The following is a 27,441-nucleotide window of genomic DNA, read 5'->3' as shown; positions in this document are numbered from 1 at the left end:
GGAGGCAGAGGCAGGTGGATCTCTGAGTTCGAGGCCAGCCTGGTCTACAGAGTGAGTTCCAGGACAGCCAGGGCTACACAGAGAAACCCTGTCTCAGAAAACCAAAAACCAAAACAAAACAAAAAAACCTTCTTATAAAATAGAGAAAACTCGAGGGTGGCTTTGTGGATGTGTACCACTGGCGTGTCGTCCCAGGACCTGCATGTCTCTGTCTTTGCCTTTTCTTCTTGAGGTAGAGTCTGGCTATGTAGTCCCAGCTGGCCTGGTACTTGCCATGTAGCGCAGGCTGGCCTCAAACTCATGAGAGTCCTCTTGCCTAGCTTACCAAGTGCTGGGACTGCAGGCATTAGCCACCACGCCTGCCTTACCTTTCCGTTTCCGTCTTCCTCTCTGTCCTTGCCATTCTCTCCTTCCTGTCAGTCTCGTGTGTCCCAGACTGGTCTTAGTGTGAGTGGAGGGTGACACTGAAGGCTTCTCGGGCCTCCATCTCTCCAACTCTACCACAACAAGGTCACACAGTGCTGGGATTCATACGTTCTAGGCAAACCCTCTCCCAGCTGAGCCACACACCTTGCCCATCTCTGCTGCTATTTCTATAGTATTTAAACTAAGGTCTCTCCTATAGTGAATGCCTACACTTTGACATACGTCCCTCCGTCCTCTTGAGTCAATGCTGTAAGAGTGAGCTACAGTACACATAGTCGGCCAGTGTGTGAAATCGCATGCTCCCTGTTGGATATGATAGTGGGTAAAAGAAACATTCCGTTGGCTTGCCCTCTCAAATGCAAATATAAGTTTTTTGTTTTTTTTTTTTTAAAAAACAAAGCAAAACAAAACATCCTTTCTAGACCCTGGAGTTTTTTCTTTGTGAAGCGGTGGTCCTGGGTTACCTTGGGAAGTGGCCAGCCCTGTGCCCCAGTCTCTTGGTGCTGAGCCTTCACTCTTCCCTCTTCAGGTGGATGGGGTCAGCTACCTTCTTCAGGAGATCTATGGGATTGAAAACAAGTACAACACACAAGATTCCAAGGTGAGGTTTGTTCAAAATTCAGCATTTGCTCTCTCCCAGAGGCAAAGTGAGAATGGGTGAGGGCCAGGAGCCAGCCCAATCCTATGAGAAGATTCTCGTTGTGGATCCACCACCCTTCTGCTCTGCAGCTTAGCTGAGCTCTGATTCCCGGAGGGTCTTGTATTTTTCCTTCACTTCATCTCTGGGCTCTCCTAGGTCCTTCTGTTCAGACCTTCAGAGGGAATGAGCTCAGGGTTAGTCCATTCTCTCACCTTCAGGCTGGCAGTTCTTAGAGGCAGAGGGACCAAGCAGCAAAAGCCATGCACGGGGCTGGAGAGATGGCTCAGCAGCCAAGAGCCCTGCCTCCTCTTCCAGGGGACCCAGGTTCAATTCCCAGCACCCTCATGGCAGCTCACAACAGTCTGTAACTCTGGCTCCAGGAGATCTGGCACCCTCTTCTGGCCTTTGCAAGCACCTGGCATGCAAAAGGCAAAATACCCATACACATAAAATAAAATAAAAACTAATTAAAAAGAAAACAAAAGCAGGGCATAAACTAAAGTCCAGCGTCAGCATAGATACAGTACCCAGGGTGTGTCTGCTCTTCAGCCTCACTGACTTGTGAGTAACTTGTGAGAGATGGAAGGCCTTGAGTGATGAGCTGTGTCCCCTCCTGGCCAGGTGGCAGAGGACGATGTCAGTGACAACAGCGCTGAGTGTGTGGTGTGTCTCTCTGACGTCCGCGATACTTTGATCCTGCCCTGCCGGCACCTCTGCCTCTGCAACACCTGCGCAGACACCCTGCGCTACCAGGCCAACAACTGCCCCATCTGCCGGCTGCGTAAGTCCTGGAGGGGCGGGCACAGAACATCAGAACACTGTACCCCGCCGGGCATAGCAAATGGACTAATGCTGGAGGGCGCATGGCTTCTGTCTGAGCGCCTGCTTATCCTTAATCCTGAAACAGGATGTCCTGATGGCCTTTCTTCTTCTTCACAGCCTTCCGGGCACTGCTTCAGATCCGAGCCATGAGGAAAAAACTGGGCCCTCTGTCCCCAAGCAGCTTTAACCCCATCATCTCTTCCCAGACCTCCGACTCTGAGGAGCATTCAGTAAGCTGGGCTCAGAAGCACAGCCCCTCCAGGGCACCTCTTTCTCTGAGTTCTTGATATTTCTCTGTAGGTTTTATTTGGGGGACAGAGTGTGACTGTGTGGCCCTAGATGGCTTGGAACTTGCTCTGTAGACCAGACCAGATCTGAAACTCTCAGTGGTCTTCCTGGTTGTGCCTTCCAAGCACAGGGGTTACAAGTGTGAGCCAGAACACCCAGTTTGTCCTGCCATCTGATGGCATTCCATCAAGAAATTAAACCCAAGTGTGCTGAAGGGTTTTGTTTAGACTGTCTGGGATCATGTTCTAGTAAAGCATCCTAAGACTGGGGCTGGAAAGATGGCTCAGCAGTTAAGAGCACTGCCTGCTCTTGTAGAGGACCCAGGTTCAATCCCCACTGGACCTCCACAGGCACCAGGCACACACATGGCGCACAGACACGCATGCAGGCTAACACTCAGACACATAAAATAAAAGTCTTTTTTTTTTTTTTTTAATCAAACCCATGCATAAAACCCTAATTATACCCTTAGGATAATTCCCACAGTAGAAGGCTGTTAATTCTAATGTAAGATTATAAAAAAAAAATTTGTTTTTTTTTTTTTTTTTTTTTTTGAGACAGGATTTCACCAGGTAGCCTTGGCTGTACTAGAACTTGCTGTAGTCCACACTGGCCTCGAACTCAGACCCGCCTATGTGTAACTAACCCCCGAGTGCCGGGGTTACAGGTGTGCACCACTCCCCAGAAGTAAATAAATCTGACACAACTTACTAATATTGCAACTGAAAGTTGAATTCTAATCATGGACAGTTCCGTTTCCTCCTTTGGAACTTGGAGTTCAGTTGATAGCTACATTTCCTGGAACCATCGTTTGGACGTTCACTCCAGCGGGATCCAGCTCACAACTGCCCCGAGCAGAAACAGGGCTGCCTGTTTTGGATTTGAACCAAATTCTCTCATTACTTGAGTTCTTGAAGAAAGTTACTGCCTTTCTTCATCCTTCTTGTGGCTTCAGAGCTTGGAAGCCAAGTAGATAAGATGATTGGCCTTAGAGTCACAGGGTGTGAGGCTATCAGAGGAAACCTGGAAGGTCTGCAGCTGCAAATCAGTCGAGGATGGGTGTGGCTCTGGGATCAGGCATGAGCCTAGCATACTCGAGGCCTTGGGACCAGTCACTAGCACTATAAAACAGCACCCTGCCCTCCAAAGACACAGCTACGTGTCCTGTCCTGCCTCGATTGGCCCAGTGGTGGAAGAGGTTTACTATTCAGTATGGGGGAAGTTGGTTAGTTATGCATAAAGGAAGAAGTCCTTTTTGCATTTTAAACTAATTTATTTTTTATATTTATTTAGAGCATGTGTGTCCAGGGCAGTGGATGAGGGATGTCTGGTAGGAGAGAACTTTGGGGAATTGGGTCTCCTTTTACTATGTGGGTCCCAGAGATGAAACTCACGTCATCAGGGTTAGTGCTAACCAACCTGGCATGCTCAGCCATCTCTGCAGCCCCCCTTTTTCAATTTGATCCTCATGGAGTAGATTTCAGATGGGACAATTAGTTAGATATTAAACAAAACAAAACAAAACAGCAGGCACACCAGGGCATGCCTTTAATCTCAGCACTTCGGAGACAGGCAGGCAGAACTCTGTGAGTTTAAGACCATCCTGGTCTACATATCAGTTCCTGGACAGCCAAGGCTACACCTTATCTAAAACCAAACCAAAACAAAAAACCCAAAAGCCAAACAAACAGACTAAATAAAGCATTATAACCCTAGAATAAACTATATAGTTATTCAGTTGACTCTGGATGGTATACTACTCAAGCAGTAACAACCATAAAAAAGCAGGGGTGTTGGGTAGAAGAGGGGGACTGTGGTCTGCCTGGTGAAGTGTTTGCCACACAAGCCTGAGAACCTGACTTTGGATCATCTCAGCCACATAAGCAGCCAGCTGCAGCAGCCAGTGCCTGTTCTCTCAAGAACAGGCAAAGATGGGTGGGGCCTCTGGAACTGGCTAGACAAACTAAGAAAGCCTCCTATCACAGGGGGAGGGGGGGGGGACTGTAGATTTAACCACATAAAAAGTCCAGTCAAGCCGGGCAGTAGTGACGCACACCTTTAATCCCAGCACTTGGGAGGCAGAGACAAGAGGATTTCTGACTTTGAGGCCAGCCTGGTCTACAAAGTGAGTTCCAGGACAGCCAAGGCTATACAGGGAAACCCTGTCAAAGTCAAGGGACTGAAGAGATGGCTCAGTGGTTAAGAGCACTGGCTGCTGTTCCAGAGGTTCTGAGTTCAATTCTCAGCAACCACATGGTGGCTCACAACCATCTGTTATGGGATCTGATGCCTTCTCTGGTGTGTCCGAAGATAGCTACAGTGTACTCATATACACAAAATAAATAAATCTTTTTTTAAAAAGCCCAACCAAGAGGCTAAGGAGAATGGCAAGTTCAAGGCCAACCTAGACCTCATAGTGAGTAAATTTCCAGGACAGCCAGGGCTATGTTGCCAGATCGTCTCTTAAAAACAACACACAAAAATCTTCTGTCAGCCAAACCTAAGCCCAGCAGGATGGTACACACCAGCACCCAGCACTGAGGGGGCTGAAGTCCAAGAACTGTGACCAAAGACAAATAGGTTAATTACACAGTGTATTCCAGACCTTGGGCTACGTGGCTCCCTCAGAACCAACAACTACCACTGCCCTGAATTCTCTTTAAGTAAATGAATTTGAGGCTTGAAATCTAAGCTAAAGGTGTGGGTTAGTGATAGAGTATTTACGAGATTACTTATCTTAATGATGAATGGCCCTGGGTTCATTCTCTAGTACTGCAATAAAATAAAATGTCAGAGGCAGGAAATGGATTGTAACTAAGAGTAGTTATTGCTCTCACAGAGGTTACACTGCAGGTGACTCACAGTCACCTCCAAGGGCATCCAGTGCCATCTTCTGGCCGCTGAAGTCACCTGCAGTCACCTCCATATCCAACACACACACACACACACACACACACACACACACACACACACACACACACATACGAGTTGCCGGAGAGATGGCTCAGAAGTTAGAGCACTTCCTACAGTCCAGCCATGGTGGCACATGCTATTAATCCCGGCGCTCTGGAGGCAGAGGCGGTGGACCAATGTCTACAAAAGGATGAATCTGAAGTTCCCAGCTATAGGAGAAGCTGGGGGATACGGGTGTACACCTGTCATCCCAGCACCTGGGAGATGGAGATAGGAAGACATAGTGAGTTTGAAGTCACATTGGGCTTTAGGAAAATCTGTCTTAAGAAAAAAGGAAGCCAGGTGTGGTGGTGCACACCTTTAATCTGAGCATTCGGGAGGCAGAGGCAGGCAGGTTTCTGAGTTTGAGGCCAGCCTGGTCTACAAAGTGAGTTCCAGGACAGCCAGGGCTACACAGAGAAACCCTGTCTCATAAAACCAAAAAAAAGAAAGAAAGAAAGAAAGAAAAAAAGAAAAAGAAAAAAGGAACTGGGCAGTGGTTCCTTTAATCCCAGCAGAGATAGGCAATTCTCTGAGTTCGAGGCCATCCTGGACTACAGAGTGAGTTCCAGGATGGCCATGGCTACACAGAGAAACCCTGTCTCAAAAAACCAAATACATATATACATACATACAGGAACATATTTATGTTTAACTAAATAATTAAAATACAAAATTGTTATCTTTAGTTTATGTGTATGTGTGTGTATGTGTGTCTGTCTTTGTGTGAATATTCACATGTGAGTGCAAGGTACCACTTGAGTGAATGGGGTCTGCCCTGGGGGTCAGAGGGCAGCATTAGCCCCTAGAGCAGGAATTACAGGTGACTGTGAGCCCCTGACATGGGTGCTGGGGTCTGAACTCAGGAGCAGCTCATGCTCTTTACTACTGAATCATCTCTCCAGCTCCTAGAATTATCTTTAAAGCTTAATCATAAATCAGCAACAAGATGAAATAATCGAAAAATGTCCTAGATTGCCAACAAAAGTTACTTTGGGTGATCGGTTATTGGTAATTTTTCTCTTCTTTGATTTGTTTGGCCAGTTTCCAACAGTATTTACTTCAATTCTCATCAGAGAAGTAGACTGTGTGAAACATCCCGGGGGCACCCGTGGCTCCCCACACTTCCCCTGTCCTTACATTTAGCATAGAAGTGTCTCCTGCTGGGCTGGTGAGATGGCTCAGTGGGTAAGAGCACCCGACTGCCCTTCCGAAGGTCCAGAGTTCAAATCCCAGCAACCACATGGTGGCTCACAACCACCTGAAATGAGATCTGACGCCCTCTTCTGGTGTGTCTGAAGACAGCTACAGTGTACTTACAAATAATAAATAAATAAATCTTTAAAAAAAAAAGTGTCTCATGCCACAGACGGATGCTTAAACACAAAATGCATCTTTTAATGTCCATGAAGAAACGTGATTGTGCCATAAATCTATAACTGCCTGACTAATTTTTGGCCTATCTCTGATTCTTGTAGTCCTCAGAGAATATCCCACCGGGCTATGAAGTGGTGTCTCTCCTGGAGGCCCTCAATGGGCCCCTCACCTCGTCCCCAGCAGTACCTCCCCTTCACGTTCTTGGGGACGGCCACCTCTCAGGAATGCTCCCGTCCTATGGCAGTGATGGCTACCTGCCCCCTGTTAGGACACTGTCCCCCCTTGACCGCCTGTCTGACTGCAACAACCAAGGACTCAAACTCAAAAAGAGTCTATCCAAGTAAGTGGTGGGTGCCCGCCAGTGTCACCCAGGGTCGTCTCTGAGAGCTTTCAAGACCGTCTTTCCCTCCTCCACATTGTGACAGTCACATCCTAGGTAGAAACCTTCACAATGATATTCACTATACAGAAGGCATAAAATAGTGAGCAGCAGCCTGGCGGCGGGGAGGAAGGGGCAGTTTCCCCCAGAGAAAGACGTAGAATGTGCATGGGCACTTAGGGGCATGTGCTCTTGGTGGGCATGGGTGCTTGAGGGGAGAGTAAAGAAAGAGGACATTGGACAGTGTTGACAGAGGGAGCATCTAAATCCATAGAACACAATCATACACACTCTCTGTGGCAAAGAGGCTATCTCAGGGATCAAGGAGCTGAGATGGGGGGTGCAATAAACCTGTCCCATCCCGCTCCCAAGAGCTGGCCTGGCTTCTCCAGCCCTCCTGGGAGTGAGGGTTGAGGCAGGAGAGAAAGGGAAGGCTGTGCTCAGCTGCTTTTCTTCTGGGGTTTTACAGATCCATTTCCCAGAATTCCTCTGTGCTTCACGAAGAGGAAGATGAGCGCTCTTGCAGCGAGTCAGACACTCAGCTCTCTCAGAGGCTCTCAGTCCAGCACCCTGAAGAGGTAACTGGCTTTCTTCTCCCTCCCTGGGTACTGGCATCAGGCATCTGCCTGCATGGCTCCTTGGTTCCTGATTCTATCTGCTCATGAGACCTTGCAGTGCCTTACAGGACGGCAGATGCACAAGTTTCCCGAGGTCCACGAGTTCCCCACCCTGTACGTCCCTCACACAGACCTTACCTACAACGTCCAGACCCTATTAGCCATGTGTCGTCCAAGCAACAAGCTAGGAGCAGAGGGTGTTCAGAGACAGGGCAGTGCTCTGGCCTCCAGGGCTCGTGTCTAACTGGGATGCCGTTTATACTCAACCACGAGCGCTCTGTGTGGCTCACTGTTGCTATCCAGTACATACTTCTTGCACAGGGGTAGGGGCGGAGTGAAATAACGTCTTAGTGTAACTTAGCTCAGGCTTGCCATGAACTAACTATATTGCTGAAGATGACCCTCCTGCCCCACCTGCCAAATGCTTGGTGGAGTACAGCTGCCTGTAGTCCCAGCTCTGGAGACTAAAGCAAGGGGGTCATAAGTTTGAGGTCAGCCTAGGCTACGTATCAAGTTCAGTGCCAGCCAGCTACTGAGGCTGTCTCAAGACAGATGGGGCAGTGTACTCAGAAGAAACCATGAAGTTTCATAGTATGGTGTGCCGTTCCCTTTAGCGGAGGACACCAGAAAGACTGTTGTGGAGGGAGTCGCCTTTGGCTGGACCTAGAAAGTTCTTAGGCATGAAAGGGAGAGAAGCATTGAGTGGGGGCTTGGAGCAGGGGAGGGACAAGGTGACAGCTCTGACTTACAGAGGTCCCCTGACAGTCACGGGTGGGCCAGTGGAGCCAGGGAGGGCTTGGTAGTTCAGACCTGACCTAAGGTGAGAGAGGCCTCCCTGGGAGCCCCTTTGCAGGCACCTAAGATGGCAAGGCTGTGTTGGGGGACTGGCAGGTGGAGGGCAGAAGTGGCTCAGATCCACTGAGCAGGAACTCCGTACATCCATATGGAGGGGCCTTGTGAGCAGTCAGGGCCCTGTTGGTTTTGTGTTCTTTCCCTTCTAAAGGAAAGCTGTTCCTAGTCCTGGGGACACCAGGGCTATCCCTGTGTGACAGCTGCTGGGTGACCTATGTCACTGGAGCTGCCACCTTTGTGTGCCCAGCAGATGCTGGGCCTCAGGCAGGAGGTGCTGACTGAAGTGTGCACTCCCCTGGGACAGAGTCACTCCAGGCCTTGGCTGAAAAGGAGTGCTGACAGAAGCCAGCACCGCCTGCCTTTCCTGTCACTCATACCCACAAGAGGAGGACCTCGTCCCTCCTGCGTTCCTCCCCAGCTCTGCTCCTAATGTAGGGCTTGTGCTGGATTCACATTCCAATTTGTCCTTCACCCCTAGGGACCCGACGTGACTCCAGAGAGTGAGAACCTCACCCTGTCCTCCTCAGGGGCTGTTGACCAGTCGTCTTGCACAGGGACTCCGCTTTCTTCTACCATCTCCTCCCCAGAAGGTACCTAAGGGAGTAACTGCATGCCCCTCCCTCACCTGGTCCACAGCTGTGACTTCCTCTGGGGATGGGAGCAGTGAGCTGGTGATTAAACCGGTCCACACTGGAGAAGGCAGGCCTCTTATCCACCCTCCTACATGATGCGATCCCCTGTGCTGTAGTAGCAGGAGCAAGCCCTCGGTCCTTGAGTTTCAGAGCAGAGTCTTAGAAGACCTTCAGTCTGAACCTTTCTCAGGACAGGGCATGTGGAGGCATTTGTATGCCTCGTTTTGGCCCTAGTGTAGGAAGTGTATACTGCTCCTTAGTAATCATGGTCCTGTCCCCACCCCGACTTCTGTGTCCACAGACCCAGCCAGCAGCAGCCTGGCCCAGTCAGTCATGTCCATGGCTTCCTCCCAGATCAGCACCGACACCGTGTCCTCCATGTCTGGCTCCTACATCGCACCTGGTACAGAAGAAGAAGGAGAGGCCCTGCCTTCCCCCCGAGCTGCTAGCAGGGCCCCTTCAGAAGGAGAGGTAAGGGAAGAGTCCTCCTTGACCTGCCTTGCTCTCGCTTCACACGGGAGTGCCAAGCAGCTTGGTCAAGGCCCATGTGCTGGCAGGAATGCTCAGGGAGGACAGCAGGCTCTCCCTTAGATCCCGCTCTGTGGGCCACCAGCCTTGTGCTGAGGACAGCTGTGGGCTTGGGTTTGCTGCCTTAAGAGCTTAACTGGAGAGCCTGTGATGACCACACCCTGTGGCTTCGTTGCTCTTTTACAGGAGACACCCGCAGAGTCCCCAGACAGCAATTTCGCTGGCCTTCCAGCTGGAGAGCAGGATGCAGAGGTAACCTGAACGTCAGGCAGCGGCTCCTTGCCCACAGCCAGGGTCTCCTACTGCTGGGGTTAGCTGGGAATGACTGTGGCAAAGGAACACTGGAGAAGCCGCCCTGGAGGCATGCCTAGACCATTTAGGAGTGTGGGTAGAGGGGAGAGTGGCCTCCACCCCTGGCCTGCTGCACTCTTCTGTCAGCAGAGGACACTGGTTCCATGTATGAGCCATAGAGAGTGACCTTCCCTTGCCAGACCCTGACAGGCCTGGGATGTGCTGGCTGTCCTGCTGTTAGTCTGTTTACCGGGGCCGCTAGGTCTCCAGCTGTGGGTGGAGATGCCCTGGGTGTGCTGTGCACCATCACTGTGCAGACCAGCCTCCATCACTGTGCAGGCCAGCCTTTACTTTCCTCCTCAGAGAGCCTCTCAGGACATTGGGTAGTAATTGGCCAATGGTGAATTTCTGAAAGCTTTGTGACCTCATGATTTTCTTTTATATCTTGTCTCTTTTGCTGGTTTGAGACAGGGTTTAACTATGTATACCCCCTAAGTATTCAGTCTGGCCTAGAACTGCCATAGTAGACCAAGCTGGCTATTTTTGTTTGGTTTGTTTTGTTTTTTCGAGACAGGGTTTCTCTGTGTAGCCCTGGCTGTCCTGGAACTCACTCTGTAGACCAGGCTGGCCTCGAACTCAGAAATCCACCTGCCTCTGCCTCCCAAATGCTGGGATGAAAGGCATGTGCCACCACTGCCCGAGACCGAAGCTGGCTTTTTACTTCAGGTGACCTCCCTGCCTCTGTCTCCCAGGTCCTGAAATTATAGGCCTATGCCCATACCTGGTTTTTATTTGCTTAATTTAACTCTTATTTGTACTTTAGTATAAGCGTATTTCTTACAACCCATCCTAAGCATAGACTTGAAGTTGATCAAGCATCCCCTGGCCATGGTGGGAAGTATGTGCTGTGAAGGTAGACCGTGGAAATCATGACGGCGGGCAGGACATGATTTGTCCTGTCTGTGCTTGGCGCCTCGATGGCAGACTCATGGGGCTTTTCTTGTGTCCTAGGGAAATGATATCATAGAGGAAGAGGACAGATCACCTGTGCGAGAAGATGGTAAAAGATCTGTCCCTGCTCTCACTCATGCTGCCTTTCTGGGTATTGCTAAGGGGGGAAGGGGGGATGACTGTGGCGTTAGTGGCGGTGCTCCGCTGTGGGAGATGCTGTCAGGCAAATGGGATATCGGTGACCTTAGTGACATGCTCAGCTCCTGCTGAGACACAGACTCCACAGGGTGGGGGTGGCGTGGATGGTGCCACAGAGGACACCACGTGTGGCAGCTCTCTAGCTGAGCCCTTGGGCTGCCCTAACCCCAAGTGGAGTAGTGGTCTCTTCCACATGAGAGGCAGGACTCTGGTAGCTTGTCTGGTTGGCTGTAGCGGAGAACACCTAAGAGGACCGCCAGCAGCTCCCTTGTCTCAAGGGTGTGGCTGACCTGAAGCACGGCCCCCTGCAGGGCTTGCTGGGGTGGGGGGCAGCACTACAGGCTGTGGTTTGCTCTTCAGTTAGATTTGTCTCCAGTGAGCCTGGAAACGCAGCATGCCCTGCAGGCCTCGGGAGGATGAAGAGGGGTGGTTAGGGGAGTCACTCTGCCCATCCCAGAAGCCAGACTCCCTGTCCTCTCTGCTCCCAGGCCTGCGTACAGTAGCCCTGGATCCGGTTGCTCCAGCAGAGGTCATCCTAGATGCTCCTGCTTTAGCACGGGCCATTGCCATTGCTTGAGGGGTGTCAGGGTTGCATGCCGGCTTGACTGCTCCCAGGGAGCACATCTGCCCAGGGCTAGGAGCTTTACCGCCTCTCAAGAGATTTCAGAACCCTACGTGGCTTCCCCAAGGAACCTTTTCTTCTAAGATGCACATGGTGGCCAGCTTGTTGGCACTCACCTCTTCATAGTCTCCATGGAGGGTTTGTCTCCTTTCTTTTCACTGAGAAAGAAAGGGGGAGCTTAAAAAACAACAATGCCTACAACTCTCCCTGGTCCTTTCATATGGCTGCAACTCTCTGGGCAGTCTCTGAGAACCTCCAGTACCAGCCTCAGCCTCCTGAGAGTGAGAATCACCATTCTGTGAACAGTCATTCCGATGCGCTGTGCAGAACTGCGCAACCCAGAGCCATGAGTTGTGCACTGTGTCTGCTTCTGCAGGCCCTTCGGTCATAAGCACACCTCACTCATGCCTGGGAGTCACAGGCCTGAACAGGGGACCATCTCACCTCAGGGCCTCAGGCCACAGTGTCATCAGGCTAGCCCGGGTGCAGCTGCCCTTCTGACCTATGTCTGGCAGCCTTCCATAGGCATCAGACTTATTAAGGAACAACTAGAAAGGAGCCACCTAAGGAAATGAGCCAGGGTGCCCTCGAGAACCCGACATGCCCACACAACTCAGTTCACAAACCAGGGTGCCCGCGAGAACCCGACACGCCCACACAACTCGGTTCTTCTGTCCACTCTTTACTTGATTTTATCGTCTTTTTTTTTTTTTGACACATGATTTTATTTTATTTTTTTACTTTTTGTCTCCATCTTAAAACTTTTACTTTTTTTTTTTAAGGACAGCAAAGTAGAGAACTCCTAGCCAGCCCCTGTCTAACTGCATTAACTCCGTTACAGGCCAGAGGACATGCGCATTTCTAGGCATGGAGTGTGACAATAACAATGACTTTGACGTCGCAAGCGTGAAAGCACTGGACAATAAGCTGTGCTCTGAGGTCTGCTTACCCGGTGAGTGGCAGTGTGCTGAACATGAACTTGGTGGGAGACGCCCCTCCGCTCGCCCCCGCTCTCCCCGTGGAGGCCTTGGAAAAGAAGCCTCAGCTTTTAGAGTAGAAACCGTAGCTCTTCCAGGGACGTACGTTTGAGGGTCACAAGGAAACTTAAAAGCATCAGTAAGTCAGTGAATGGCTTTCTGATCCACCGAGCCTTAGGTCTCCAGTGATCCCAGCGCAAGACTCGGATCCCAGCGGAGAAGGCAGGGGCGGGGATGACTCGCTCCTCTAAGGCCCCAACTTCTCAGCGTGCCCTGTCTCTTTCTATGACCTCAAACACAATCTGCAAAGCAGCCATGTTAATTGTACATTCAAGCCCACGCATGCTAGCCCATGCCTCCAACCCCACACTTGGCAAACAGAGGCAGCCCCATCATTGCAAGCTGCAGGCCAGGAGCTACGTAACAAGACCTACCTAGTCCCTCAAAAAATAAAATCAAGCTTGGTGTGGTGGCGCACGCCTTTAATCCCAGCACTGGGGAGGCCAGAGGCAGGCGGATTTCTGAGTTCGAGGCCAGCCTGGTCTGCAGACCAAGTTCCATTGACAGCCAGAGCCACACAGAGAAATTGTCTCGAAAACCCCAAAATAAAATAAGTCACAGTTGAGCACTGACTTCAGTGTGCCCATCCTGCAGCAGCCAAGACCCTGCCTGGGACAGATGTCCCTTCCTGGCCTCAGCAGATTCCCTTTACACTTCCCTGGATCGTCCCTGCAGTGTCCCCCACTGAAGACCTGCTTCAGCTTCAGAACAGCCACTCCGGGGTCCAGTGCTTTACTCGCTCAGCGAAGTAGCTGAAGTGTTAAGCCGCAGGGCCTTCTGTGGCTGCCACTTTCCTTCAGCCTGTGCCACCCATGGTCCCAGCAGGCCCTGGCCCCATGCAAGCCTGTGGCAAGGGAAGCCAGTTCCTCGGGAGAAACTTTCTCCAGCCTTTCTCTCTTTAGTTTGTCCTGAAGATACTGCCCAGGTCCCGGGCTTCCGTGAGACCTGAGAGACAGCATCAGATCACCTGCTTCTCCCGCACAGGCCCCAGGCGCTCTCCCTTCCTGTCCAAGCATGGTGGAGGGCGTTGATCCATATGGCCACCTCCTGCCCAGTTAAGGCTGGGCTGGAGCTGCTGGAGACCAGGCACGCTCACCCCTGCCTTCCCGCTCCTGGCCTTGCTTCCATCCGTCCATTTATGTTCCATGTCTTTATGCCAAATGTAGGTCTGTCTGTCTGTCTGTCTGGTTTGCTCATTTTTAACCTCATTTCTGTTTTCTGACTTGTGTGAAAGTTCATGTTCACTCTGTGCCAGCACTGACCTCCTGCCTCTGCTCAGCCCGACCAACACCAAGCTTACTCACTGGGGTGTATTTGAGGGGCTCTCACTTAGGGCTCTGGACAAGCTTCCAGTTCCTAACTGGCAAGGGCCTATGTGCAATACACTGAGTTCTAAAGAGAAAACCCGTGGGAGCTGCTCAACAAAAACAGACACGCTTCTGTGGCAAAGACCGGGATAGGCAGCCTCGGTTGGTCAGAGGGTGAAGATGGTGCCTGTGCCTAGCCCTGCCTGGGTCTGTGGTGGCTTTCTGCCGGCCAGCCTTTCCTCAAGGGCTTCTAGGCTGAGCCCCGCTTTTGGCAGAGGGAGCTGCTGCCACTGTTGGAGCCCACGGCGCCATGGAGACCAGGCTTGTTCTTTCTGCTTCCTCCTCGCCAAGTCCCCTTCCCATCACCCTGCTTGTCAGTGCAGTGCGTCCTCACTTACAGGGAGGAGGCTGCGCGGACACAGCAGCGTAAGCGGGCAGCGAGCAGCACGGCTTCCGTATGGGAATGTCTAGGGTCAGCAGGTTTGAGATTAAACGGAGCTCCCAGTTTGGCCAAACATGGACTCAGTCACCTGTGGCAGTGTCAGGAGAGGGACTCGGGGATAAGCAGCTCTTAAGTATATTCGAATTAAGTCTCTGTAGCAAAAGTCCAAGGGCTCTTGTGGAGAGGGAACGTGTCCCCTCTGCTGCATCTGTTAGAATCACACCAGTAGCAAAGGTGCCGAGGTACTCGGAGGTGTCTGTTTATCTCCTGGGTCAAAGCCAGGAGAGTCGTGTGTAGCTTCTCCGGACTAAGTTCCCACTCCTCCATGGTATGCTCATCTGACCCGGCCGTGAGAGCTGAGGGCTGGCTTGTGCCTCTCTGTTCTTTAATGCTCTTTTCTCCTGTGAGGAGCACTTGCCACAGACCCTGCCCCTGCTCGAGTCTGTGCCTCTTCAATAGGTGCCACCGCCTTCATGAAGAGCAGACAGGGGAAGGCCAAGAAGGGCAGAGGGTGCTTCCCTAGATTGTGTGTGTCATCCTCTGCCAAGAAAGCCATCATCACCATCCTTACGTGTGTGAGGGCCTTGGAGAGGGTCTGTGCCTTCCGACTCCTCTCCCCCACGCCCCAAACCCCAAGAAGCTTCCAGAGCTTCAAGGGCCCAAGACGGAGGCCAGATTTCTGGTTCCTTATGCTAGAGCCTAACTTGACAGGGGCTGTGATAAGAGCTGGAACTCTGGGACCCTGCAGTCTGTGGGGCTTCAAAGAGCAGTCCATGGCTAGCAGGAGAGTGGTGTGGGGTAATGAGCATGCTCACAAGGTGCTGGTAGGCTATGTGATGGGTAAGGAAGAGACAAAGGGCTTTCAGTGAAACTCTATACATGACTGAGCGACACAGGAGTAGACCTGAGCAGTAAAATCTAAACAAAAAGAGACCTAAAGTGAAACCCACTCCTGTCCTCAAGCCTCATGATAGAGGATGCGGTCATGTGGGGCTGGAGAGATGGCTCTGTGGTTAAGAGCACTGACTGCTCTTCCAGAGGATCTGAGTTCAAATCCCAGCACCCAAGTGGTGCCTCACAACTGTCTATAACTCCAGTTCCAGAGGATCCAACACCCTCACACAGGCATGCCACACATGCAGGCAAAACACCAATGCACATAAGATAAAAAATAAGTCATTTTAAAAAAACAAACAGATGTGGTCATGCACACCTTTCATCCCAGCACTCAGAAGGTGGAGCCAGGCGGATTTTCTGAGTTTGAGGGGAGCCTGGGTCTACATATCAGGTTCCAGGCCAATGAGGGCTACAAAGTGAAACCCCAGACTCCTGTTTTTACAATGAGATGTCTGCCGTGCACACTCCGAGGGGAAATCTCAATGACAGAATAAGCATACTTTTAACTACTCTAGCCCGTAAGTTAATCCGCACATGAGTAGAGGCAGCAGAGGTATGCCAAGTGTCCCTAAAGAGGCCTCTGGAGGTCTCTTCCTCTCATTTCTGATTCCCCAAAAGGGAGCCAACTATAGAGCACTACTGCCCCTCCCCTGGAAGGAGTCCCAGTCTCCAAGCTCCGTTTTCTTGCCAGAGAGCCTGGATCCAGGCAAATGGGAGGGCACACTCAGACATCTCCTCGGGATCCAGGCTGCCTTGTGAGTGGGCTGTGGAGAGGCAAGCACGTGAGGGCCACCATAGATCCTGTGGCTCCCTCCAGGGCAAAGGGCATCTCGTTCCCTCGCCATGTCCCTTCATTGCACATGGCCCGTCTGCAGCCTAGACTGTTCTACAGGCAACCTGGAGCCCCGACCGGAGTTCCTGGGTGGAAGATGCTGCCTAAGGACTTGTGTGAGTTTGGTCGGGACAGCGTTATTAGGCCCTGTGTCATGGATGCTGGCAGCAGTGACCCTGGTGGTAGTGATAAGGCTGCTGCCGTTTGACTTGTGTGTGCATGTGTGTCTTCTCTCTTGTTTACCATTTGCTTTTGGTCTCTCCTACTGAACAGCCGCAGCTCCGGAGTCCTGCCCCATAAACATTGAGGAATAGGTATGACATCTACCAAATTATATAACTGAACAGACCACTCATTTGACCTGGGGTCTCTTCCCTGATCCTCTTTCCCACGCCCCAGAGTGCCACCCGCAGAGGGGAAGAAACTCCTTGGACTCATGCTCAGGAGTGGAGAGCCTGTGGGCAAGACCCTGTGAAAAGGGTGTGGAGGACCCTGTACCCTTCCTTTCCCAGGGCCACACTATCTTTCTGAGCTCCAGGGCATAAACCTGTAAATGGTTCCTGCAGAAGCTTGCCTAGCAGAGCCAACAAGATGAAGTACCTTCCCTGAACATCCCGAGCCTGGAAAGGAGCAGGGCCTGCCTGCCATTGTATAAAACATAGTTGCTCTCCTGGAGAGAACAAAACAGAGCTAACTCGCCAGCTAGAGGGACCTAGGAAACACAGCAGCTAGAGGCTCCCCCAAACCAAGCTGGCAGGAACTGCTCACAGGTCATTTCTAGTCAGGTAGGTGGCTGGGCACCCTTACATAGGCCAATCTGTGAGTGCCACCCACTTGTCTCACTGGGCATACGAGAAGGCCAAGACCCCTAAGGAAGGTGACCGGCCAAAAATCAAACCGTTGGAACTTATGAACTAATCTGAGGCCCAGGTGGACGCAGGTGTGGATGAAACTAGGAAGAGCAAACAAGGTAGGTAGGTTGCATCAGAGCATGAAACAGAGAAGCGTCAGGGTTGAGTCTCCACTTGGGGCACAGATGCAGCCAGGGGCTGGGAGAAGTCAGGGTGATAAACAGCATCTTGGACTGAAAGGTGCTCAGGCAAGGAAGTGGTACAGGTGAAGGTGTGAGCATACACTGTCTCCCACCCAAGGCTTCCCTTCCCTGGCCCCTGCTATACTGCAGCGCCCCGCCCCCGCAGACACAGGCTATAGGTCAGAGTGTGCTCTGTACGCCCACCTTCCATGCAGGAAGCAGCCCAATTCAGCCTCCTAACTAACACTCCCAAGGCCAGAACCAAGTACATAACATGCAAGCTGGATGCTAGGTAAGTTCACGAGTGAAGAACACCTACAGTCTCCCCATCTGTCCATGGGTTACAGGCAGCGGCTACATAGCTAGGGAGGGGCAGCCGTGGCACCTGCCAGCACCTGCTCCTCACTCTTCCTCTCAGGAGTGGCTCATGCAGCCAGATGTCTCACGTCACACACATCCTGCTAGATTCTGTGTTGACTCCTGTGCTGCTGTACTGGGACACCATGTATGCTTGGCCTAAGGAATGCCTCCCAGAACCTCTGTTGTTCCTTCTCCAGGTACCTGGCAGCATGAAGATAACACAGTCAACTGTTGCCATACCCAGCGCCGGCGCTTATCCTCCAGCAGCCTGGAGGACCCTGAGGAGAACAGGCCTTGTGTATGGGATCCTATGGCTGTCTGAGGGCATCTGCACCTGCACCTGGGCTTCCCCTCCTGTCCTTGCCTTCCATCTGCCCTCACTGGACCACAAGCCTTCTGGTCATCTTCAACAAGACTCGTGGACTTCCTACTCACATGAAGGGAGGACGATGCGCAACCCTCCACCCGCCTCATCGCCTGTAGCTGCAATTCTTACCCTCTCAGAAAGAACCAGAAGCCTTCCTCCTGTGGGCTAATATGTGCCAGCCAAACCTGTGGGCCAGCTGAGCTGAGGGTCAGGGTTGTTTCTGTAGGCTTTCTCTTCTGAGTGGAGACCAAGAAGACTGAAGAGTTTGGCAGCTTTGTTAGACGCCCATGGACAGGTTTTGTTCTCTGGCACTCATAAGCAATTAGAAACCTAACTTGAAGTGGTTGGGAATTTGCTCCATGAGGAAGGCCATCCACTCCGGCCTCCCAGAACACCAGGAGCTCCTTGCCCAAGCCTAAGGGAGAGGGTAGCCATCGAACTATTGGTTGGAAGCCAGATCTAACAGAGTTGGTCTCCTGCACCTCCGGTGTCCACAGTTAGGAAGATCCCCCTTGCAAGGCCTGTCCTCCTCCAGTGCAGTCAGGAAGGCCTGCTGGGCCACTTCCCTGCAGTGCTTGGGCAGGCTCTTCCCATATCGTCACTTCAGCCACTGAGGGGGTCTCAAACTCAGCTAACCACTTCTCTACCCCCTTTGTGATAGCTGAAGAACTAGGCTAAGAGCTGAGGCCCAGTGGTTCTCAAACTGGTGCACAGGAACACCAAAGGAACGGTGGAGGCTCTGGGGCCAGAGGATTAGGAGACCTCCCTACCTAGTGCATTCCTCCTCCGCCTTTCAGATGGGAGAGGTGAGAGGTGCTGACTCTCCTTGGGCTCACCAGTGCTGAGAGATGTTGTCAGGTCAGCACTCGGACAAAGCCATAGCAGCAAGCTGGCAGGAAATGGTTGGGTGACACCTTTCTCAGTTCAGTGGGTTTTAACATGGCTCTGAAGTAGATGCCTATCTAGTGGCTTTTGGAACAGAAAGTCGTTCAGTGGAACATGAGATGGTTCGGGGATCAAGATTAGTGACTGTCACTTATGAGGGTGCGATACGAGGAGCTTTAGACTTGCAAGTGTGTTCTTTGAAAGGCTTTCCCCAAAATGCCAGTGCCCAGGATCCTGAGGGGAGGTTGGGGGTGGAGAGTCTGGCCTCAAACTTGCTATGTGGCTGGGAATGACCTTGAATTTCGGGTTTTCCTGCTGGTACTGCCCAAGAGTTAGGATCACAGGCCTGCACCACCGCACCGCTCTCCTTTCTGTGGTAATCCCACTGTTAGGGGCTCTGCTGTGCTGAGGGACGTGTGACAGGCTGAGCTTCAGATCCCGTGTTGCCCCTTCTGAACACCCTGCCGTTTCAAACCCTGTTTCATGTCTTTTACTTCCTCAGCATTCTGACAGCCCCTCCCATACTTAAGGTTTACACCAGTGTAGGCTGAGCAATATCCACACCTCAAAAAACAGAACAGAAACAACGGGGAAGTTCCCTTAGCCTGGGACGGCTGCACATAGCCCACCTCCTCCCCTGGCAGGCAGTAGGTAAGCCGTATTCACAGTGTGGTGTGACCTGGGAGGAGGGGAAGAAGCTGAGATAAAGGAGATTCGGGTAAACAGTAGCCACAGTGGCCAGGAACCCTCGGAAAAGCCATTATAATCAGCCCTTCCGTCTCCCTTCACAAGTGCTCAGCCTGAATTCCATAATCCAGGCACCCAGGTTAGCATACCCTTTGCTCTGCCTTGCTCATTCCGCCCCTCACGCTGCCCTTTTACTTCTTGGCAAGCAGAAATAGCCCATTCAACAGGGTGGCCCTCAGTCAGCTGCCACACAACCCAGTTCATTTGGGAACTATCCCTTTCTTGGGGCTCAAGTGTAGGGTCAGGCACATTCTCCTGGTGCCTTTGGCTCCTCACCACACAGTATCTGCACCTTTCCATGCTTGGTACTGCCCTGATCTCGGCCTCCTCAAAGAGCCTTTTTTGCTTTACCTAATTTCATCCCACCAGAGTGTCTATCCCCTGTGGCATCTGGCAGGCACAGACTCAAACCCTAAGCCATCCATCCCACTGGGGAACTAGTCCTGTCCACCTGGTGTTGGCGTGCTGGCTGCTCACTTTGTTTTAGGGACTGAACACCTGGTGTGTGTGTGTGTGTGTGTGTGTGTGCGCGTGTGCGTGTGCGTGCTCTGTCTGTGCCATCTGTGTACCCCTCACATTCATGGAGTACACTTATAGGCACATTACAGTGGGGACATCAAGATGCAATATTTATGGATTGCTGCATGATTCTTAAAAGTGAATAAAACTGTTTACAGGGGCAGGGGTGCCGTTAATTACAACGTGAATTTGTTTGTGAACGTTTCGGTCAGTGGTTCAGGCTCTTTTTAGTATTTCTGCAGACCTGGGTACAAGGCCTCGCTCCCCAGCTCCGTTCCTGACTGCCCTACCTGCTTCTGCATCAGCCTTTAACCCGATCACTTCCAATCCTGCAGCTCATCAATTATTAAAGAACCCCAAAGCCGGTGGCAGTAGGGAAAGCTAGGGCCCACAGTCCCTTATGCTTAGTAGTTCCCATCACTTAACCAGTTCCTGGCTAAATCAGTAAACAAATGACCTCTTTGAGAATCTTGCAAGCCCGGGGCTTTTTTGTTTTTTGCCGGCTGGCTCTGCTTCCTAGGCTGTCTGAAAGGACAGGCACCTCCGCAGATGCCCCATGGAATGCCAGCTTCCGGGAACTTGAGCAGGGTGAGTGGGCGAGCTGCTTACCGGGAGACGCTGGGTTACCCTACCCGCCTCGGTGTGTCTGCGAGCTGTGTGGCCGTTTCTGCGGATTATAAGCGACAGGTGGCATCAGAGAGTCAAACTTGCCTGTGGGCACCAGAGAAGACACTCGGGGACCAGGGAAAGGCCCCAGAAACCAGACAAAGGCCACTGGCAGCCCGGTGAGGGCAAAGACTTCAAGGGCACGGTTCCCCGAGACTTGGTCTGCAGAATCCGGGGCTGGGTCCCCTCAGCGGTCAAACCCGACGCGTTGGGGGAGGGGTTCCCGGGGCCTCGAGCGGGAGCCGAGCACCCGCCGTGAGACCCAGCGCGGGGCTCTCGGGCGGGAATGCACAGAGTCGGATCTCGGTGGCGGGTAGGGGGCTGGGTGGCGCGGGAGAGGGCGGCAGAACCAGAGAGTTCCAGAGAGTTGCCGCCAGAGGAGCTGCAAGGGCCCGCGGTCTCCTTGGAGACGTGCTGGCCAATGACAGCAGCGGAAGCTGTTTATGGGGGCGGGGCGTCGCCATGGCAGCAGGAGAAGCCTTCGGAGCGTCTACTTAATGCCGGTCCCCGGGCCGTCGGCGCTCGGAGAAGCGCCGTCGGGCGAGGGGGGGGGGGGGGGGGGCGCGACGAGGGGCGCCAGCACAGCCCTCGAGCTGGGGACAGAGAACCGCGGGAGGTGGGAGGAACTTCTTCCAGAACCTTCCTCTGGCCGGCTGCGCTCTGAGCCAGGTAAGGGACTGGGAGGGCTGTGGACCACGGGATGGGAGGGCGTCGGGACCTGCTGGCTATCCAGTCCATCGGTCGTCCACAGAAGTAGTGGGGCCACTAAATGAAATCTGAGGAGTTCGGGAGATCGCTTCCTGCTCCTCCATAACTCGGTCCTGTGAGCTTCCTTTCCCGAGACCCTTCATCCTAACACCTCTTTTCAAGGATCAGATGACCTACTTTGCCCCAGCCGCGTCGTACTGACCCCCCTGGACTATTGGGATGTGATCTTAGTTTCCCACTCTTTGGGGGAAAGAGTTAGTTTGGGCCTTCCTACCCTCTTCCCTCATTGTGGCCAACAAACCCTTCAAGGGCAGATGGAGAGAGGTGGAGACGCAGGGTCAGACCAGGGTCCTGTGTTTCCCTGACCTCGCCACAGGCTGCGGGGATGAATGTGAGGGGCTCCCCCCCCACCTAAGGCGCCTCTTTCCTCTCGGGGTAGGGGAAGAGTGCTCAGTTCTGTGGTGCTCCCGCAGGCCTCACATTCGTGTTCGGAGGAGGCGACCCCCCGGGTCGCAGAATGGAAGTGAGTGTTCTGGAGACTGTGTAACTGGAGTCTGGGGTACCAGCGGGCCAGAGAGCGCGGCGGGCCACTCCGGCTCAGCCTGTGGATGTTGACCGCCCCTTCGGAGAGTCCCCGCAGACATGGCGGAGAGCTGGCTGCGCCTCTGCGGAGCGGGTCCCGGGGAGGAAGCCGGGCCGGAGGGCGGCATGGAGGAGCCGGACGCCCTGGATGACAGCCTGACCAGCCTGCAATGGCTGCAGGAATTCTCCATTCTCAACGCCAAGGCTCCCACTCTTCCCCCAGGAGGCACAGACCCCCACGGCTACCACCAAGTGCCGGGTTTGGTGGCGCCCGGGTCACCGCTGGCGGCAGACCCTGCCTGCCTTGGGCAGCCGCACACACCGGGCAAGCCCACATCGTCGTGCACATCTCGAAGCGCGCCCCCGGGGCTGCAGGCCCCGCCCCCTGACGACGTGGACTATGCCACCAACCCACACGTGAAGCCACCCTACTCCTATGCCACTCTCATCTGCATGGCCATGCAAGCCAGCAAGGCCACCAAGATCACTCTGTCGGCCATCTACAAGTGGATCACGGACAACTTCTGTTACTTCCGCCATGCAGACCCCACCTGGCAGGTAGGGGGAGAAGAGGTGCGGGTGGTGGCCACTCCCTCCTCACGACCTCCTTCTGGCACTTAGCCAGGCTCACATACCAGATCTGCAAGGCCAAGGAGACACCTGGCTGTGAGGTCAGGCCTCTCATGAGGTTTGACCACCCTGCCAGGTGCTGAACCTGCTCCCTCTGTCTTGAGCCAAGGCCCTGGAGGTACAGACGAAGTTGTAGAAGAGGGACCAATAGGGCCCAGTGTAGCCTCATGTGGGATGTAACGCTAAGGTACATTCTTGTCCCGTGTCCGGAAATTCCTAGACAATGATCTGCCCGAGGAATTAGAACTGGACTCTGAAATGGAACCCAGGTGGCCTCTCTGCCAACTTCTGCACCCTGCGTCTAGAGAGTAGGGCAGAGATGAGCCCTCTGGGGACAAAGATCAGTTGTCCAGGCGGAGGGGTCAGGAAGTCATCCTGAAGCCACTGACCCACCTCCCACCTCAGCTCCTCCCCAGTTTCCTGCCCCCACCCCCACCTTCTCAGCCAGCCTCCCTAGGGGGGCAATTACCTGAGCCAGGTGCTTTCCACAGGGGCACTTCTGCTGCAGTGGCTTCGGGTTCTAAGTCTCCAGAACCTGGCACAGAGCAGCCAATGGGCCAGGCTGCCGTGTAAACATCCCAGCCCTGCCGGCCAAAGGGGCACCCACTCTCTGCCCACCTGCCTTGCTAGCATAGCCTGGGCCCCTGGACACCAGTGTGGTGTGAGCAGAACTAAGCTGCTGCGCGTGGAGAGGGCAAGATAAGGCTCAGTAGACAGAGACAGCTCTGTGAACATCCTCCAGTATCAAGATCCATGTGCTAGAGATGAGGCCTGAGCTTGCCCACTCTTCCCTAAGGCAGCCAAGGAGCAGAGGGCAGGATCATAGTCCGAACCCATTCCAAATGGCTCTAACCCTGGGTCAAAAGATTCCCCCATCTTCTCTTTATTCAATGCCTTCGCCAACTCAGGTCCCAGAAAAGAGCCTTATGCACTTGGCTGGGTAATAATCAACTGAGGTGGTTTGGGTGGGAAGAGAGGATTGTAGGGGGGGGGGGAGGCCTAGGCCAGCAGCTGGCTCAACAAACAAGGAGTCACTAAATCTCCCAACACACACACACACACACACACACACACACACACACACACACTCCTTGGTCACCCAGCCCCCTCCCTTAACGCACCCACTTCACAAACAGAGGGAAACAGCCAGGCAGAGGGAGATGGCAGTCCAGGCCGTGGGGGAGCTGAGGGCTTTGGCCAGGACCTGCAAGCAACAGGGTAAGGGAGGGAGGGAGGATGACAGAGGGTGGCACTGAGAGCCACCCTGTGGCTCAGAGCTCGGATGACTGAGCAGGCAGATATCCCAGCAACAGAGAACAAAAGCCCCCCCCCCCCCATGCACTCCGGGCTCCTCATACCCTGTGGCTGGTGTCCCAGAGTCCCCGAGCTACAGCTGCCTGGTCAGGGCATCGGATCTGCCCCTCCCCCGTCTGGGAGGATGCAGGGAGGATGCAGGAGCACCGGGTGCCACTTCACTGCCAGTCCCCTGACCCCTATGCCTTTTCTCTTGTTCTCTCTCTGTATCCAGAATTCCATCCGCCACAACCTGTCCTTGAACAAGTGCTTTATCAAAGTGCCTCGGGAGAAGGATGAGCCCGGCAAGGGGGGTTTCTGGCGCATCGACCCCCAGTACGCAGAGCGCCTGCTCAGTGGGGCCTTCAAGAAGCGGAGGCTTCCCCCAGTCCACATCCACCCTGCCTTTGCCCGCCAGGCCTCCCAGGAACCTAGCGCTGCCCCCTGGGGTGGGCCTCTGACCGTGAACAGGGAGGCCCAGCAGCTGCTTCAGGAGTTTGAGGAGGCCACCGGGGAGGGGGGCTGGGGCACAGGAGAGGGCAGGCTGGGGCATAAGCGAAAGCAGCCGCTGCCCAAGAGGGTGGCCAAGGTCCTGCGGCCTCCCAGCACCTTGCTGCTGACCCAGGAGGAGCAGGGTGAGCTGGAACCACTCAAAGGTAACTTTGACTGGGAGGCCATCTTTGAGGCTGGCGCACTGGGGGAGGAGCTGAGCTCACTGGAGGGTCTGGAGCTAAGCCCCCCGCTAAGCCCCAGCTCACATGGAGATGTGGATCTTACAGTCCATGGCCGGCACATCAACTGCCCTGCTACCTGGGGACCTCCAGCGGAGCAGGTTGCTGACAGCCTGGACTTTGATGAGACCTTCTTGGCCACATCCTTCCTACAGCATCCCTGGGATGAGAGTGGTAGTGGCTGCCTGCCCCCAGAACCCATCTTTGAAGCAGGGGATGCCACCCTGGCCGCTGACCTGCAGGACTGGGCCAGTGTGGGTGCCTTCTTGTAAAAGGTCAGGCCCCACCCCATCTCCGGACAGTGCTCAAGTCAGGGCCCAGAACTGCCTCCCAAGACAGGCCCGTGGACATCTCAGCACCCAGGCAGGGACTGGGCCAGGTCTCTGAAGGCCACACTGCTGCCAGCTGGGGATGTCCTCATATCCAAGCCCAGAAGACTGGGAGCTGGGGACCCTGCCCCTCCCCCCATCAGCAACCCCCATACACACAGTGTTTCATCCACCGATGTTCCCTCAAGCCCAAGGATTGGCAAAAGCACCCCCCTGCCCCTGCCTGCCCCCCCCCCCCCTGCACTCTGAGAGCTGAAGCCCGGAAGGGTCCTACCAGGCCAGGGAGGAACTGAACAGGGCCCTCACCAAAGCTTCACCTCACCCACTTCTGCTGCTTCTCTGGGTCTCTACCCAGAGAAAGTTCCCAGGTACAACAAACGCTCATTAGATGATAACAAATTAATTCCCAGGAGGTCCCTCCCGGCAGAGCTTTCCCAGGGGCCCTGGCAGCCTTGGCCAGGGAGAGAGAGTGAGGGCAGGAGACTGGGGAAGGGAAGAGAAAGGAGGCAGAAATCCGGTGGGGGCAGCGAAGTGGGGCGAGATGGTCTCTAAGCCCGCTGGGGCCTTTCCCTGATCCATCACCTGCACAAGGGAGGCTGCAAACCTTCCAGCCTGACTTGAGGCTAAGAGCATCAGGAAGATGGGGTGTGGGGTGGTTGGGCCAGGGGCAGCCAAGCTGCTAGGGGGTGGGGGGAAGAGACTAATATAGTGAATGTAGTTATAGCTAAGACTTAACTGGGGAAGGGATGCCCGGCTTACTGGGAACATTGGGGCCAGGAAGGGGACAAGCCCTAGGCCCCTGTCTATACTGGGGGGATCAGGTCTTGCTCCACCTTGACCCCTGGAGCTGGAACCTGAATCTACCCTCCACGTGGAGCAGTTTAACCTTTTTCATGTAAAGTTCTTTACAATAAAATGTTTTTTCAAAATAAAATTTAAAAAAAAAATCTGAACACGGCCGTATTTCCAGCTTTCTTTGGGAAAGGAGAGAAGCCAAATGTGGTGGCTTTGGGAGGAAAGGGTTGGTGTCTCTTCTCCATGCCAAGAGGGAATGGCCAGGGAAACAAGACAGAAAGGGTTTGTAGGTCTGTCCTCAAGCTAGGTCCCTAGGGAGGAGAGGGCCCTTCTCAGGGCCCTTCCATTCTGTACCTCAGGACCTCCGTCTGTACAATGGGACAGTTGGACCCACAGGCCCAGTTGAACAAGAGTCAGGGAGGAGATTGGCTCCGCCTCACCCCGAGGATTCACAAAGGCCAGTGTGCCCTGGCCCAAGCCGTCCCCCGCCATGAGAGCCTGCCCAGGCTTGCCTGCCCAAGAGTCCCGGGACTCTTTCCAGCAATACCCTCCCTGGGTCCTTCCCCAGAGGGACAGGGTGTGAGGTCAGAGGAGCCCCAAGGCCCCACATCCTGCTCTGATGTGTGTTTACCAGACCCAGTGCAGGCTCAGGGAGGCAGAAGGTCACCGTAAAATGAGACTTGCCCTCCCAACTGTGAAAGTCCAGGCTACCAGAGCTCTGACAGCAAAAACGGGATGCTCCTATCTGGATGGGCCCCTCATCTTAGGTTTGGTTGCCTGAGACCCATTTCTCTACCACTACCACTCGATTCCACCCTACATAGCATCCTTGTGCCCACCCAGCCCTTCTCTGTGGACAGCTTGTCTCGTGCACAGGTGCACACACATGAACAACAACACGCAGAGAGGAGCAGCATTGCCCGGGCGCTGTCCAGAGCTAGCCTGCCCAGCCTCCATGGCCTCCCCTTTCTTTCTTCCTCTGTCCTTGAGCCTGGCCCCAGGCCAGCCTGGCATTCCCCTGCTTTACACGCCGCTGCTTTCATTTGCTAATTATTCCAAATATTCCAGAACGGCTCACACTGAGCAGGGCAGGCTGGCCAGGCCTATCCCTTCACCCAGCACACAGATGGGGCCATTCCCCAACCAAAGCCTCTGTTCTACTCCCCCCCACCCCACCCCCAGTTGCCTCCCCCACCCCCTTCCTCTCTACAGACCACAGCACTAAAAGAACAAAGGCAGCCCCAGCCTTCTCCGTTTGCCTCAAGGATCAGCCTTCGGCCCTGGCCAAAGTGGGCACACCCTGGATTGACAGTGGGGCGAGTTACTGCCTGCCCCAGGCTTATGCTGGGAAGAAGAGAGGCAATGTCTGGGGCAAGTAGAACCGCCCCTCTCATGAATACAAGGCCAAAGACTAACGGAAGATGCCGAGCAGAGCAAGGCGTGCCCTTGGCTACACTTCACATTCACTCCGAGTTCCTGAAAATTCTGATGCCCAGGCTGTACTTTGGACCAATCAGACCAGAGTCTCTAATGGGCCCAGCACAGATCTTCTTAAGTCCCCACATACTTCTACTGTGGAGGGTATGCGCTGCGGGGGGTGGGTGGGGTGTGTGTGTTAAGGTGCAGCACCTGTCTTCTCCAGAGCAGGACAGTGGGTGTCTTCCTCCGTGGCTGTCTGCCTCATTACCTTGAGACAGAGTCTCTTG

The 27,441-nt window shown here is 53.7% G+C and overlaps 2 protein-coding genes across 4 annotated transcripts in view; both read left to right on the top strand.

Moving 5' to 3' along the window:
• Positions 1-20,177, top strand: part of Rnf157 (ring finger protein 157) — a 70,534-nt gene extending 50,357 nt beyond the window's left edge. Inside the window, exons 9-20 of one of the 3 annotated variants that reach the window (XM_029483906.1) lie at positions 956-1,027; positions 1,688-1,847; positions 2,006-2,118; positions 6,607-6,845; positions 7,354-7,462; positions 8,832-8,943; positions 9,287-9,456; positions 9,700-9,765; positions 10,816-10,864; positions 12,417-12,527; positions 16,364-16,404; positions 17,681-17,755. In XM_029483906.1, the coding sequence (XP_029339766.1) occupies positions 956-1,027; positions 1,688-1,847; positions 2,006-2,118; positions 6,607-6,845; positions 7,354-7,462; positions 8,832-8,943; positions 9,287-9,456; positions 9,700-9,765; positions 10,816-10,864; positions 12,417-12,527; positions 16,364-16,404 (1,242 nt within the window). In that variant the 3' untranslated portion in view covers positions 17,681-17,755. Of the gene's footprint in view, positions 1-955; positions 1,028-1,687; positions 1,848-2,005; positions 2,119-6,606; positions 6,846-7,353; positions 7,463-8,831; positions 8,944-9,286; positions 9,457-9,699; positions 9,766-10,815; positions 10,865-12,416; positions 12,528-16,363; positions 16,405-17,680 lie in introns of all 3 variants that reach the window. The other 2 variants (XM_021177333.2, XM_029483907.1) reach the window with 2 other exon arrangements.
• A 1,015-nt stretch (positions 20,178-21,192) lies between these two features.
• On the top strand, positions 21,193-25,893 carry Foxj1 (forkhead box J1). Its single transcript, XM_021177332.1, has 3 exons — positions 21,193-21,336; positions 21,849-22,515; positions 24,116-25,893. Exons 2-3 carry the CDS (start codon positions 22,018-22,020, stop codon positions 24,881-24,883), a joined length of 1,266 nt encoding a protein of 421 aa, XP_021032991.1. The 5' UTR covers positions 21,193-21,336; positions 21,849-22,017; the 3' UTR covers positions 24,884-25,893.
• The last annotated feature ends 1,548 nt before the right edge of the window (positions 25,894-27,441 follow it).

Source organism: Mus caroli, chromosome 11, assembly GCF_900094665.2.
Source record: "Mus caroli chromosome 11, CAROLI_EIJ_v1.1, whole genome shotgun sequence".
Classification (NCBI taxonomy): domain Eukaryota; kingdom Metazoa; phylum Chordata; class Mammalia; order Rodentia; family Muridae; genus Mus; species Mus caroli.
This window is presented reverse-complemented; position numbering and strand designations above follow the sequence as displayed.

Bases quoted from the DNA above. Each gene is read 5' to 3' on its own strand.
- Foxj1 (XM_021177332.1), top strand. From the start codon at position 22,018: ATGGCGGAGAGCTGGCTGCGCCTCTGCGGAGCGGGTCCCGGGGAGGAA. The intron at 22,516-24,115 runs GTAGGGGGAGAA...CTCTGTATCCAG, and splicing joins ATGCAGACCCCACCTGGCAG to AATTCCATCCGCCACAACCT.